The 15,703-nt window shown below is 55.9% G+C and overlaps 1 protein-coding gene across 3 annotated transcripts in view; it reads left to right on the top strand.

Annotated features, from left to right (window-relative positions):
* Positions 1 to 15,703, top strand: part of LMBR1 (limb development membrane protein 1) — a 68,629-nt gene that overhangs the window by 22,954 nt on the left and 29,972 nt on the right. For all 3 annotated transcript variants that reach the window (XM_036011073.1, XM_028525728.2, XM_036011072.1), the window contains one exon: positions 3,601 to 3,704. In XM_036011073.1, coding sequence (XP_035866966.1) covers positions 3,601 to 3,704 — 104 coding nt within the window. The remainder of the gene's footprint in view (positions 1 to 3,600; positions 3,705 to 15,703) is intronic.

Genomic DNA, 15,703 nt, shown 5'->3' with positions numbered 1-15,703 from the left:
AGATCTTAAAAAACCAAACAAAACAACAAAATGAGTGAGCAGAGAGATACATTTGCATCAAATTTTGTGTTAAGCTTGAACATTCCTCCACAGAAACTATTCAGATGTTCAGAAGGCCACAGCTATGGGCAACTGGTGATTGGCAGCTTCATCACAACAATGCACCTGCTCATGCATCACATCACATTTGTTGCAGAGGTTTTTTTTTGGCAAAACACCAAATCACCCAGGGGACTCAGCCCCACTACAGCCCAGATTTGGTGCCTTGCAATTTCTGGTTTTTCCCAGAACTAAATCACCTGTGAAAGGAAAGCGATTTCACACTGTTGATGAGACTCAGGAAAATACAGCGGGGCAGCTGATGGTGACTGGGAGAAACTGTGTGAGGTCCCCAGGTGCCTTCTTTGAAGGGGACTGAGATGTCATTGTCCTGTGTGCAGTGTGTCTTATCTCTTGTATCTTCTTTGATAAATGTTTCTGTTTTTCATAGTACATGGCTGGACACCTTCTGGACAGACCTTGTATATCTACGTGTCCATTGTCAATTTACTTTCAACAGAGGTGCAAAGGTAATTGGTGGGAAAAGAGCATTTTCCACAAATGCTTTTAGAATGATTGGGTAGCCAGAGACAAGAAATGAACTTGGATCCATACCTGACGTCATTTGCAAAAGCAGTTCAGAAGGATCATGGATGTAAACCCTGGAACTGTGGCTCGTGCAGACGAGACTTGGGAGGAAGGTGTGACATCAGTCCAGGCGGCAGTTTCTGGGGTAGAGGGGACCCACTAAAGCATGACCTGTAAAAATGAACGTGATAAATCGGACTTCATCAAAATGAAGAAAGTTTGCTCTTTGAAACCAGCTGTTCAGAGGATGAAAAGACAGTGCGCAGACTGGCAGGACATACCCTCGGGTGACAGGTCTGAGGGGGGACTTGCCCGGCCTGGAGCCAGCGAGCGGACCGCCCAGCGGACCGCAGACCGCAGGGTGCAGAGGTGCCCCCGGAGAGCACAGAAGCGCATGGCAGATGCGCTTATGAGGAGATGCTCACCGCCGGACCTCCCCGTTGGGGGGTCACAGATCAACGGGGTAACGGGCTCCCTGCACAGCCACTGGAGTGCGGAGGCTGCAAGGTCACGCATGCCCTGTTCTGGCGAAATGTGGGTGAAATTCGGGCTCTGCCGCTGGGGTGTAAAGTCTCACAACCACTTCGGAAGACATTCCAGCAGTTTCTTAGAGCGTCGAACATACTTGTGTCTGCTCGGTGACCCAGCCGCTCCCACTCCCGCGTGTTTGCCCCAGGGAGGTGCGGGCACGTGCCACGGAGAGCCTCGGACGCGGGTGTGCCCGCAGGCTCCGCGGCAGACCGGGAGCAGTCCAGGTTGCAGGGCGTGGCTGCAGTTCCCTCCCAGAACTCGATCTGATTCGTAGGAGGACAGACTACTGACGCACACCACAGCTTCGAAACGTCCCAAGTTGTTACGCTCGGTGACGGAAGCCAGACAGAGCCAAGGGCACACGCCAATGCACCGTGCGTGTGCAGTTTTGGGAACACAGCCTTCCCTGCCGGCATGGCTCGGCCTGTCGGGGGGGTGAGGAGCGGCGGTGGCCGTGAGTGCGGGCTGGCAGGAGGCGACGGCCGGCGTGTGCGTTACCCTTGTTTGTGGCGATGCTGTCCCTGGGGAGCACGTCTGTCCAAGTCATGAGTTGTACACTCTGCGTAGTTATGTCCATATAAAACTCAGTAAACCAGAGTTCACGCTTTTGCTCTTCATACGTCGTGATTTCCTTCCTTTTGCACTGGCAATGGAGAATCCATTCTAATTCTCCTTCCTTTGGTTCGGCCCGTGAGCTCTTACAGAGGGTGTTTCCCCTGTTAACATTGGCGAAGATCGTCAGGTCCATTCACAACACGCTCGGGGCCTGAGCTGTGCTGGTTGTCCCACAGCTGAGGCTGGGTTCCCTCACCTCCCCCCACACCGCCTGCGGACAGGAGTCCTCAGCTTGCTCTCTCGAGGTGGGGACCGTGAGTTGGCAGACTGCCACCCGGGCTGCAGGTGGGCAGGAGTCCAGGTGGCCCTGGCACTGCAGGGTGAGCAGGTGGCCGCCGTCCTGCAGCTCTTCAGGTCGTTGGTGAGCAGAGCGTCCACTGCGGTCACGGCCCCTCTGACAGGAGACCGCCCGTGGCGTTGCCGGGCTGGGGAGGAGAAGAGCGCCTTGGAACCCTTGTCATGTTAGAAAGTTCCAGTGAGGTTTTCTATTGGAAGGTGTAAGACGTTGTCTGAAACGTTTTGTAAAACATTTTATTTCCTGCTAAGGTAAGTGTATTGTTAGTTTATTAAATCTGTGGCAATTTTTTAAACAGTGTGAGCTGACTTGGTTACTTCTACTGCCCTACCTCTGGAGGAGGTAAGACCTCTCCAGGTGGCCTGTGCGAGCAATGCACAAGCCTTGTTGGGTTGGGGTGGCCACGCTGTGCTGTTCTGAAGGGGCCTCAGGTGGTCGCTGTGGGCCCTGCGAGCTCAGGGCAGACCCCCTCGCCTGGAGCGCACGCCGCCCGGGCAGTGGTGTCTGTTCCGCTTGCCAGCGCTGTGTCTCAGCGGCCAGACGGCCCGTGCCTTGTGAACAGGGCGAGGGTGGAGCGGCGAAGTTGTCCACGTCAGAAGCACTGAATTGTAACTGTAGCGTAGTTTTCATCTTTGTCTCTGGAGTTCACAAATTTTATGAAGAGTGCAACCATCATTTTAAAAGTAAGTTTTAAATTTAGTGCTTTACCTTCAAGAGCAGGAGATGCTGAGCCAAGTACTGTCCCAAGGACACAGGCAAGGCCTTTTTTTCTGAATCTGTTCTCAGTTGCTTTTTACTGTGGTTTTCTGAGACGTGCAGCATATGCCAGCGAGGGAAGGGCTGTGGGAGCGGTGCTGCCTGTCTTCCCTTTGCTTTCCCATGTGGCAGTGCACACCGAACCACCTACGAGGGGTGCTTTCAGACACCCCAGGAAACCGGCGCTGCCACTGGCTGCCCTGTGGCCTCAGCACCTGTGACCCGCCTTCGCCTCGGGTGTGGGGGCGTGGGGGGCGGCGCTGGGACGAGTGAACAGGTTTGCATCCTGTCCCTAAATCACTCAGACCAGCACTTGGCACAGAAGGGCTCCATAAATGCTAATTATTCCTTTAGGGTGTTAATGAGGCTTAAATTAAAATGAGATTATTCATATAAAATGCTTAGTAGAGTATCTGGCATTTATTAAGTGCGCCATAAATGCTAGTGGCTCTAATTCAAATATTCAGGTGCCAGTGTGTCGAAAGAGGCTGTGTCTCTGGGTCTCTATGTATGTTGTATCTCTAGTGCATTTACTATTAGGGCGTGAGGAAAGAGTTCTGTATTGGCCGTGACCAATAGGTTGCATGTCATGCAGTTACAAAAACTTTAAATGATTCCTTTCTGATTTCTAGGGTTAGGTCGTTGGCTAGGCCGCTCTGTTTCTGCCGTGTTTTCACTGTTCAGGAGCACAGCTCTCTGACCAGCACCGCCGGGGGCGAGGTGCGCCCTTGGCCAGGCCTGCGGTCCCTAACCTGTCTCCCGCCTTGCCCCTGCAGGTCTGTGGAACCTGTCTTCGCTCTTCTCCAACCTCTGTCTGTTTGTCTTGATGCCCTTTGCCTTCTTCTTCCTGGAGTCGGAAGGTTTCGCCGGCCTGAAAAAGGTGAGTGGACTGTGTGCTGGAATCACATTAGTTCAAAATGGAGAAATAAATATTATTCATGTTGAACTATAAAAAAACTGGCTTAAACAACCGTTAGGAATGTAAAAATTTTAATGAATAACAGCGTCTTGTTAATATAATTAATAACGTTAACAGTCATATCAGTAATACTGCTTATTGAACGACTCTGTCTGTCCACTGGGGGGGAGTCATCTTTGACCTTTGAGTGCGTCTGCGGGCTGTGCTGGCATGGTGGGGCGCGCCCGTGAGGACAGGCACCCCGGGGGCAGCAGTGGTTGCCCCTGCCTCAGGCTCCCTCCTGCAGTTTAAGGCCTGGGCGGACTTCTGGAAAGTGTCCTGATGTGAGTCGCCTCACCTTCGGTGTTCAGGCCTGTGGCATGTCCCAGCCTCAGCGTGAGCTGTCCGACAGTCGGGTCCCCGAGGCCCCGTGAGCTCTGGCGGGCGGTGGAGGGGGACCCAGCAGACTCTGGGAACACCCCGTTTACCCGCCTCTCCTGGGGTAGTGACTCCTTCTGTCTCCATGCGGCAGTTTAAAGGAAAGCAAGAGCGTTTCTGCTTATAGTCTGTGGAGCTCTTTGCTATAACTTTGTGGAGTACAGTGCAGAGATTTGAGTAGTTAATGGTTTCTGGGTGACTTTTAAACTGGGTGAAGTGAGGTCTAGTGTGGCGGTTTATTTGCAGGTACAGCGTGCTTCTCAAGTCCTGGTTCTCTGCGCGGTGGTGTCTGGAGTGGAGTGTGTGTAACCCACTAGTGAACAGCGCCGTGACGCCAGGCTCACGGGTTTGGTTCAGGCGTTGTGCATGGTGTGTGCGCTTATGTTCCTTGTGACTTTCTGCAGGTTCTTAGGGGTGGAGTGGTTTGGCCTCACAGTTTGACGACTGTCTGGTTTGAAGTCTGAAGGGCACCCGTTGCAGACCCGTGCACTGCCGGAGGCTGAGAGGAGCCCCAGGGGACGGCGGAAGTGTGAGGTCGGTGGGCTCGCCTCCCGGGTCTGCAGACACCAGTCCTCACAGTGTCTGCAGCGTTCACCAGGAGGAGGCCGGTATTCGGGAAGTGTGCCGGCAGCGAAGGGATGGCTGTGTTTGCTGACAGGGAGAAAACTGGCTTTTACGTGTTGGTTTTCATTACGATGTATCAGGTTGGGCAAAAAGTTTGTTTGTTTTTTTCCCCTGTAAGATGGCTCTAAAAGTGCCTAGTTGTCTTTAACTTCATTGAAACAATTTTGTTTGATTGTATAGTGACAGCTGTTACAGCAGCATGCATTTAAGAAAAACCTTATCAAAATTGGGGAATTTTTGTGTAGTCATTTTAACATTGATGATGAAAGAAAATACTCAGCAGTCTTGGCATGTTATGCTTTATTGTTTCAAGAAAGGTAAAGTAACTGAAGTGCAAAAACAGTTGTGCAGTGTACGCAGAAGGTGCTGTGACCCATCGAACGTGTGGTTTGTGAAGTTTTGTCCTGGAGATTTCCTGCTGGACGATGCCCCACGGTCGGGTAGACCAGCTGAAGTTGACAGTGATCAAATCGAGACCTTAATTAAAACAATCCACATTTTACCACGCTGGAGGTAGCCGACATACTCAGAATGTCCAAATCAATAAAGTTATTGGTGAACATGAAAAATGTATCTTATGGAGAAAACCATACGGACTTTTTGGCCAACCCCATTTATTTTGTACCTACAATTGTATAGAATTCTTTCCTCTAAATTTTTTACTTCTAGTCGCTCCCTACATGACCGAAAGGATTTTTGTTTTTAAGCACATTTTTTATTATGCTACTGTCCTCAAAATCCCTCTGGGTCACCAGCTCTGTTGGGGATGGCCAAGGGGACGGACGTGGGGAATGAACGTCTCCAGGGCACCGTCCCCCCGAGTGCCTGAGTAACCCGCACACTGCCACACAGGACAGAGAAAAAGGGCGTAGGCAGCGCCGAGGGTGGCTGCTGTCACTCTGCCGTGGGAGGTCTCGGTCCTCAGTGCTGGTACGGCCGGAGGGCGGTGGGGTTGTGGCCTGAAGCCTGCAGAGAGAGTGTGAGTGCTGGGGGCGGGGTCCTTGGAGGAGAGAGCAGGGTGCGGCGGTGGGGGTTGTACGGCCGGGCCGCTCACCTCAGCCGGGGCTTGTCTGTGAGATGGGTGCAGTGTTGACGGTTGCCTGCTGCAGGGTGAGATCAGACAAGAGGAGAGGATTCGTGGAAAGCAAAGCCTGCAGCCCAGGACTTAGCTCAGCGAGTGAGAGCCGCCATTGCCACTGTCCTGGAACGGAGCGCATCCGACTAGTGAGCACTCGGTCATGGAGAACACTGGTGCGGCAGGGGGCCATCCGAAAACCCCAGGATGTAGTTAGCTCTTACAGATGGCCCGGGACGGTACATAACTAAGAGGCAGGTCAGGTTTCCCGTTTCGGAACTGCACAGACGGGGGCAGGACCCGACCTGCGTGCAGGCGGTGCGTTCTGGGCCTCGTTGGAAACGCTTGGGGAGTGTTCCAGCTTGGGCGATCGCAGCCTGTTGTTCTCCAGTGCTCGCGTGTCTCCAGTTTGGAGTCACTGGCAGCGACGTGGCAAAGGCTGTTGGCACTGCCTGGTCACGTGTGGGTGTGTGAGGTGCACACCGGAGCCTCTCGGTGTCAGGCCTCAATGTGCTCCGAGGGCGTAGGTGTGACGGTGCGGGTCCCAGGTAGGGTGAAACCGGCAGCCCTTGCGCGGTGCCCCAGGCCGTGCCACAGGCGAGGGCGCTGCCGGCCGGCAGGTCCACGTGTTCCCCTGTGTCCCTGAGCAGCTCGTCTCATCGGTGACGTGCGACACATGGGTCCCCAGCGATGCTGAGGAGAGCTGAGGAAACGCCTCTAATTGGAAGACCCAGCACTGTGGCGTGTGCGGCGGCAGACTTGCAACACGGCCGAGTCACAGTCCCTGCACGCCCCTCGGCCACCCTCCCGGTGCTGCTTTACTGCGTCTGAGTCTGGTGGGGTCCCGGAGAGGCACACGGCCCCGCGTCCTCCCGCTGACTCCCCTGGGCGACCGCTTTAAAGCGGCCCCTTGCACATTGTGCCGAGACGCGGAAATTGGCCGCTAGCCACGGGCGGATGCAGAGCTTGAACTGAATCAAATTAAGCAGAATTCTCTACTTAGTTTTTAATTAAGCCACTATGTTAATTCAAACAGGACATTTTAGGCCTGGGGGGCTGACCATGTCCTTTTAAGGGCCTTAAACAGCCTTCCTTCTGCCTCCTTCCACGGCGTGTGTTTCTGTTTCAGGAGGCCGTCTCTGCGCGCTCCTCTTTACAGTGCTCAGGGCGGGTACACATGAGTGGTTTCGATAGAGCTTTTTCTTTTTTAGTGAGAAGCTCACTTTTATCTCGCAACTCTAACTTACTGTTACAAGTGAAGTGTTGATCAGCTTTAGACTGTGTCTCTGTCATAGGTATTGTGTCGAGCGTTGTGTACACATCGAGTGTTGTGTACGACCGTGTGTGTTTGAGCCTGACCCCAGCCTGCACCGTAAGGTTTCAGCTCTGAGAAACCGGGCGCGTCTGCTGGTTTTTGTTTGTTTTGTGGGGGAGACGCTTCCTCCGCGGTTCTTCTCTCGGCCCCGGGACGCGCACCGGAGTGTGAGGGGCTCGGGCCCGCGGCTCCTTCCCCTGCGGCTCCTCTGCCCACAGCGCCTGGGGGAGGGGGTGGGTCCCCCAAGACGACCGGTGGTGTCGGAGCGCGTGAGGAGCCGTGAAGAGGGACCCGCAGCCGAGGCCCGAGTGGGAGTCGGGGGTGCGGTGGTTTCGTACCGTAGTTCACCTCTTCCTGCGGATTGAAATGTGAGGAAAACGCTCGGTAACATAACGGAAGTAGAACAAACCTCATCTGTGGCAGACGGACTAAAAACGAAGGATGTTTCTGGGAGCAGCTTCGCCCTGCGCCTCGCCGCAGCACCGATCCTTGATTTGAAGTCACAGCGTGAAACGTAGCCCGAGTGACAGCGACATCCTGACCAATTACCCGACGGCCCAGACAGCCCCCAACGTCCAGAGCATAGCGCGCGCTCTGTGGGATTAGGAGGTTAACTCCCGAGACTTCAAACGGAGTGCTTGATAATAAAAGCAAAAGTACAGAATTCGAGGTGACTTCCTTCCTTAATTAATTGGACCGGCCAGGTGGGGCGAGGAGCTGGGTGCCGGTGCTGGAAGGCCCATAAAGCCGAGCGCCGTGACAGCCGCGCACGAGGGTCAGGGTCGCTTTAATATGTCTCTATCCTGTGTCACAGTGTGAGACTGTCCTGGTTTGTGTCCCTCTTGGCAAACTTCCATAAAAGTGACCCTGTACTGTATTTTACGGCCAGACGGCTTTGCCCCCGTGGCTAATTCGTATCAGGCCTCCATCTTCAGGGGACGCAGGCCGGGAGGAAGCCCCGCGCGGTCGCGGGGAGCTTTCCTGGCGCTCTTTCATTATTTTTGCTCGTTTTTGCCACTGATCATCCATAAATTGTTGGAAATGAGTGATTAAGGAAGTACTGCTTAGTGTTAGTGGCACAGGCGCATGTTGGCTGGGCTGCTGGGGGTGAGAGGAAGTCGCCTACGAAGAGGGAAACTCCTGCTGGGAGGCCTCCGAGGAGCCTCACCCAGGGTCGCGTTTTGATCTTGGAGTTTATTACAGCAGCCGGCGCGCGCTCGCGCTCGGCATCGCTGTGTGCCAACCTGACTCCCCCAACACCTCCGAGGGAGGACCGTTCAGCGAGTTATTAATACGCTTCCGCAGCCCTCCCCTGTGGGGGACTGGCTTCTTCCAGAGAAACACCGGGGGCCAGAAGGAGCATGTCCCAAGTGCGCGACCCCAGCCCCGGCGGCGGGGCGCTCATGCTGCTCCGCTGTGGCGTTGAGGAGGAGAGCACAGTCGCTCCGTGTAGGACTTAGTTCACAGAGGTTCCAGACAGAGCCGTCCATCCACCTCACGCCTGACGTGGATGTCGTGCCCGTCCGCAGCACGGCTGCCCGGCGGAGGGGCGAGTTCGGCCTCAGGAGCAGCTCTGTCTGCGCAGCAGCAGCAGCAGCTGTGGGGCCGCGTCGCCCGCCCCGTGCTTCGTGACAGTCTGACACTTGGGGCTGGACTCTTAAGCGTCACCCGCACGCTCTCGAGTTGTCTAAAAGTGGGAGTGTCCTGCCTTCCGGCCAGCTCGTCTCTGTGCGTGTGTCACACAGTGTGGCGGCCGGAGGGTGAGCCCTGGCCGTCCGCAGGCCGGGCCCCAAACCCCGACTCTCCCCCTTCCTGGCCTGGGACTTGGGGTGTGCGCCTCGGCGTCTCCACTTGTGAAGCAGGCTGGCGGGTCTCCCCGTGCTGCCGGGGTGCTGCCGGGGTGCTGCCGCAGGGCACTGCCACCCCCCCATCCTCGGGCAGGGCACCTGTGGCTCGGGCGGAGCTGCCGTGACTGCTGGGCGCTCCGAGGCGGGGCCGGGTGACGGTCGGTGCCGCGGCACCGGGAAGGTGTGTGCGGGGTCCCCTTCCACGGCAGCGGAGGGAGCTGGGAGACTCCGGCGGCGTGGACAGTCGGCTTCGTGATTTACTTTTTATCTCACACCAGTGCAGGCTGTAAAAGCAGGTATTATGTTTAATAGGTAACTAAACTTCAAACTTTATTTTATATGATGATTAAATTGCTAACAAATGTCTCATAATCCAGGGCTCTTTGTTAAATGAGGAAAAGTTTTGGTAGGGAGGAAATACAAAATCACCAGGTTTAGATTTTAAAGTAATTGTACTTTTCATTAGACTGGCCCTAATACTTCCAATATTCATGAAACAATTTTATGAGATAGTCATTGTCGATTAGACTCTCTTTCTAGAATGTTTTTTTGGGGAATTGAAAACTATCCACCCTTGGTTAGAACAGACTTTATTTGAAAATAAAATTAAATGTCAGACTTAAGTCTAACTAGAGAGCTTTTTACATGATTATGATGCATGCCACAGAGCGGTAGGACCAGGGCTCACCCAAGAGACTGGAGTTTCGATTGTTAAAATCTTGTATTTATTTGGCTTTTAAACTCATATTTATTTGTCTGTAAATTCATTTGTTCCTCACGTCACTGTTAATCTTCTGATCTCTGTGGCAGGTTTGCCCCTGTGCAGCTCACTTGTTTGGCCCGTCTGGCCCGGCGGCCCGACTGTGCGCCCTCCCCACCTGTGAGGCTTCGTGGTCCTTTCCCTGGGACGCGGCAGGGGACTTTGGAGGCTCTGTGGGCCCTCCCTGAGCCGGCTCTGACTCCTGCACTGGGGTGGCCCCGGCGTCTTTCCTTCTGGCCTCCGCTCTTCGGCCCTGGGGCTGCTAGGCCCCTCACGGCTTTGGTGGTGTTTCACAAAGAGCCTTTCCAAACCAGGGTGCGGACACCCCTCCCCGAGACGCTCCCAACTGCGCCCGCGTCCCAGGGCGCGCCCCATCCTGCTCTCCTGGCCCTGACGGGCCTTGCACGGCGGGTGCTGGCAAGGCTTCTGATCTGGGCTGGTTTTCCTGTGTACCTTCACTTCTGTCACTTTTTAATTAATATTTTAATTTTAATTGAAACAATTTTAGAGAAGCCAATTAACCACCCCCCTTGTATTTTATATCATTCCAAATTACCTGTCAACATTTGTGCTTGGACTATTGCATAATTATAATTGGTGTGTACGTGTATTTTATGTCTTTGCTTGAATAGCTCAGCTTACGAACGTAAGTATTCTGGTGCAGGGAAATCCTCCGAGACCTGGAGGAGAGCAGAGGGGACCCTGGGCGCTGTGTGTGGGGCCCCGCGTTTGCGGGGCACGGCCCAAGTGGTGAGGTGCGGGCTGCTCTTCCTCGGACTTGGCGGATTTACGGCTCTGCGGGGTGAGGGTTCGCAGGGGCGGCAGGGGGACGACCCGGAGCGGTGCAGGCAGCTGCGTCTGATGGAGGTGGGACTGGTCTCCTCCTGCACGTGAGGCAGCGCTGCGCCCCGCGCTCTGCTGCCCCGCTGGCCGGCATCTAGTCGCACAGCCGTGAGCACACTGGTTGAGCATTTCCAGCCGTGCGAGTGTGTCCGGACTCCTCGGGTTCTCCTCTGATGCGGCTCCAACACAGACCGGCCGTGCGGTCGAAGGGGGTGCGGCGCGCAGAGCACCGGCTGCTCAGGGCAGCCACGGGCTGCGGTCAGCAGACCACGTGCTCGGGGAGGGAGTGCAGATGCAGGTCCCGGCACCTGAGAGCCAGGTCGGTTCTTGCAGGTGTCCGCCAGGACGGGAGCACCGAGATGCCTCCCCAGGCCCTGGGCCATGGCCACGGGAGCAGGACGGAGCTCCTGAACGTGAAGACAAGCGGGGCCCCGACGGTGGCCGGACGTCTGGGAAGGGCCGCGCGGCCGGGGGTGCCAGATGCAGCGGCTCACTGGGAGCACCTCTGCCTGGAGTCCGCGTGAGGAGAGCAGCTGAGAACCGAGCCCAGTGGGCGCCTCCCACAGGCAGGGAAGGTCCTCAGTGGGAGCGGGAGCGTCTGGGATGGGAGCGGGCGCCGGGAACCACAGGGAACCGCAGGGAACGCGCTCGGCCCGGCAGGCGTCTGCCCCAGCCTGCAGACGCCGCCGCTCGTGCCGGGAAAGCTGTGCTGGGGTCCGCTTTAAACCCTGGAGGCCCCCCTAAATGTCGTTCTTTCTCGTAAGGGATACTACTGTAGTTGAGTTCTGTACCAGTACGGTTAGAGAAGAAAAGGAAAGTTTGAAGGAAACAAAATTGTAATTATTAACAGATGACACTGTCTATCAAAAAATCCTACAAAATCTAAAGATAAATTGTTCATTAAAAAAAGGCGTGTAGCAAGGGAGGTGGACATTGGATTAATATAGAACGTCGATAAATACCAGCGACAGGCAGTCCAATTAAAATGCCTTGTACAGCATCACGACAGCCTGAGGTGTGCGTGGATACATCCAACAAGCGACACGTGACGTCTCCCGGAAGGAGTATGTGGAGACGAAGCATCTTGCTGAAGGATGTGAAAGCAGACCCCCGTACGTGGGTGGACATTTCGCCCCTGAAGTGGCTGCGGTGGAGCTCGGGAGGGGGTGTGGGGGGGGGACTGGCCGGCAGCAGCGGCGGCGGCGGCGGCAGCTGCGTGGGCGGCCTTACTCTGTGCGCGCCCGGGCCCTTCGGTGGTGTTTCCCCGTTCCTAGTGCTCTGGGTGGGAATGCCCCCTCTGCCACGTAAGTGGTGTGACACTGTTGTCCGAGCCGTCGTGTGGCCTTGTGCCCCGATGCCACGTCCGCTGGGCCACAGCGGTGTGAGCCGGGCTGACCCCCGCCAGTGGTCCTCTTGCAGGGTCTGGCTGGTGCTCGAGCGGGGGGTTTAGGAGGCAGGCGGCGAGGCGGGGCCTGTGACCTCCGGTTCTTGTCTTGGGGGTTGGAGCCTCTGGCCGGAGAACCCGTGACCCAGTGCGGGGAGCGTTTGTGTATTTCGCCGGACCCCTTTCCCGGAAGGGCACGTTTGTCCTGAGTACGTTTAGAGTGTCCTCCCTGCTCCCCGTCTCCAGGCTGCTTTGTCTTTTCTGTCCTGTGTCCGTCTCGTGGGCGGGGGGAAAGCCCAGGGCGCCTGCGGGCAGCCAGGAGGTGAAGGTGTGGCCAGTGGCTGTCACGTGGTGACCACAGGCGGGCCAGGCCGTTGGACTCTCCTGGAGGGAGCGTCCTTGTGCTTCGTAACTGGTCTCTCCCGGCAGACTGACTGTGGGGGCTCCCTGCCTGCCAGCCGCCGCTGCCTCCTCGCATGAACTGGACAGCTGGAGCCCGAGGGGACCCGTGCGCCAGTGTCCCGTCCTCGCGATGGGACGCCCTGTACTGAGAGCACTCCTTTCCAGCTCAGAATCACGTCTCACATTTTTGATGCCAGGTTCCGGCGGTCTGCTCGCATCGGGGTTCTTTCATCTACGTGTTGGAAACTTGCTGGTTTAACTCATTCGCCTGCAATCCGGAGGACTTCCGGGCGGCCAATGCCATGAGAAACTGAGGACCACGAGTTTGAGTACAGTGCACACCTTAGTCCAGTGAACTAGGGATCTTAGTGTTTTCTGTCAGGTCTGAGGAAGTGCCTCCCAGTCTCTCCCCGTCCCGCAGACCCTGCACCGAGTGAGTGTGTACGTACTGTCCGCAGAACACACTACTGTTAATAACAGCGTTCTACTGCAGAGTTTAACCCAGCTTTCTGTAAAGCTGTTTTCTTTGACTTGGGGCTAAAACTCTTGTTGTCCTGCTCTTCCAATTACGTTGAGAGCAAGGTGGGAAATGTCCGACTCTCTGTGGAGAGGTTCGTGTGACGCTTTTCCGTGGCTGCAAGCGGTTCGTACCTGTCGTTACTCTCTGTCCTCTCTCCCTGCTCCTGCCGCCCTTCCCAGGCCCGGCCAGGGTGTCTGCTGCAGCCCGGGCGTCGTGCTGGGCAGACCTCCTTGCACTGTTTCCAGGAGACCCTTTTTGTTCGGTGGAAACAATGGCTTGATATTTATTTTAAATGTTCTGTGAACGTAGACATTTTTCCCAGGCTTTCCCAATGGGTGGGGACGCCGTCTGTAAAGGGGTGTTTACACACCTTCCAGGAGGTCAGGATGTCCAGGCAAAACCTTGTTTAAATGTTCGTCACCATAGAAACACATGAGCTCGTTGTCGGAGCTTTTGTAAGCACGTTGTACTTTTCACTTTATTGGTGTTCAGTACAGAGCAATTGAATGTGGGATTGGCCGGCACACAGATTTCAAGCAGCAATTAGAACTATTTAGTGTTTTAACTTTGCGCATTCAATACTCATTTACTAGCTCACTTAATCTAATTTAAACTGTTACATTGTTGAGGTAGTGGTAATTTCCAAAGTAATACTGGTATGAAACTAGTGTAATTAATCATACAGCTTACTTTTCTGAAAAACGATGCGGTGTTTCGCTGGCGGAAAGTTCCTTGTTTGGTGGCGCTTCTTACCACTGCCCTGAGTGCTTGTTATGAGACGGTGTCAATACGAGGGACGGAGCTTCCCCTCAGTAACTCGGGCTTACGGGTTTTGGGGGTCGCTGAAAACCTGACACAGTCCAGGGAACCCTAGCAGTGTGCGACATGGGTGAAGTGTCCCCAGCTCCGTGTGGGGAGCACAGCTGGTGACAGCAAGGGCAGCTCCCCCAGCTCTGTGCCCTGACGCGCGGGAGACCCTGCTCCTGGCGGAGGGGGGCAAGGGAAGCCCCCCCACCCCCACCCCCACCCCCCCAACGGCGCCTTGCCGCTTGGTCGCGGGCAGAGTGTCTCAGCTAGTGGCTCTGACATCTGGCCATCCTTTAGCTCAGCACATGGAAGAGGGAGCTGATGGGGACCTTCCCCCGGGGCCTCCTCGCGCCCGATGCCGACTCCCAATGGAAAGACGAGCGGCGGGCACCCTTGTTTGCTCACACGCTGTCCCGCTGGCGATTAATGGTCGTGATAAGAGCTCTCACGCCGCCTCTCCTGGCCGTGCCGCAGAGGCCCACCCCAAGTGCAGGCCTCGCGGGGAGCACCACAGGCCCTGTTCCGTAGGCTTCACGACGCTGCCCTCGCCTCGCGGAAGCCCTGCTGACGGCGCGCGGGGGCGGTGCCTGGCAGGGGCGGTGCCTGGCGGAGCCGCCCGTGCTGCATCAGCTGCCGGGGTTCGGAGTGTTGGCTGTCCGAGCCCCCTTCTCTGCCCACTGGCGTTAGCGCACAGTCTTGTTGGCCTGCCGGTGCAGCCGGAGCTCACACACCGGACGCCTAGTTGATTTCAAGTTCAGCCGATTTTGTCTCATTTAATCGCAGACTAAAATTAACAAAAGGAAAATGCCCTTGTTCTGGCCCCCCAGGGGCCAAGTCGGAAGGACAGTTACCGTCCCGCCCTGGCCCTGCCCTGGCGCTGCCGCCTCAGCGTCCCACCGGCCGCTCCGTGCACCTTAGGCCGCTCCTTCCCTCTTGACTGTTAGGTTGACGGCTGCAGACGGTCTGAGTTACTCCGTCTTTCAGAGGAGTTTTAATCAATCTGAAGTAAATTTTTGAAGAATTTGTACAATTTGCCTGCTTCACAGGTTTTGGACTTTTTTGGTTAAGTGTTTTTTATGTGACCACTTAAGCATGTGAATATACATTTTAGACACTTCTTCTTGGTGTTATTCATATATCTATAATAGAAAGGGCATCCCTTTGGAATTGTGTGGCTTGTTTCTTTTTAGCAAGGCTTGTTCACACAGAATTTTTTAAAGCACATACGAGACTTTTGGGGGGACGTGGTGTGTGAGCACACGTGCACAGGTACATGGTGGTGAACGCTGGTGGGGCTTCCTGAGAGGGTCGCACTGGGGTTGCATTTCAAATGCTCAAGGAGAGGATAGACTTCTTCTTAACGTCAGCAGAAGGGGGCCGTGTGAGAAGTCAGTAGATTTCCTCCTTTCGACATGAAGTCTACTCAGAACGCGTAAGTTGAGCTGCAGCTTGCTGACTGAGGGGTCACCGAGGGGGCAAACTGGGTTTCAGAGAATCCTGAGGAACGGTTGACGGTGGAAGAAGTGACCGAAAGGGCTCAGGGGCCCCGAGCCCTGACGGGAGGGTGTGTCGGCAGCAGTGGGTCCCGGTCCTCCTGGGCACCGCCATCGCCCCCTTGTGGCCGCGTGACCGTGAAGTGGCCCCAGCGGAGGAGCGCGCCCCCTGCTCTGGCCCTCTTCCCTGTGCCCCGTGCGCAGCCTGCACGTGGGCCGGGCAGGCCCTGCGGCGGTCACTGAGCGTAGGCCCCCGGGCCCCGCCCCCACCCGAGGTCACCTCGTGCATCCTGGCCAGTGGAAGAGAGAGCCGGGTGGCCTCTCGCTGGCTGCAGTGGCGCCCACGAGTCTGGACTTTTCGGGTGTCATTGTGTCCCTGCTCCTGTTCCCGGTTGCGACCCAGAGTGATGGGAGGAGGTTTGTGTGACCCCAGGCCTTGCAGACGTTCGAGGCCAAGGCCGTCACCACGGTCA

Source organism: Phyllostomus discolor, chromosome 10, assembly GCF_004126475.2.
Source record: "Phyllostomus discolor isolate MPI-MPIP mPhyDis1 chromosome 10, mPhyDis1.pri.v3, whole genome shotgun sequence".
NCBI lineage: Eukaryota > Metazoa > Chordata > Mammalia > Chiroptera > Phyllostomidae > Phyllostomus > Phyllostomus discolor.
Note: the sequence above shows the minus strand (reverse complement) of the source record. Positions and strands in the feature narration are given on the sequence as shown.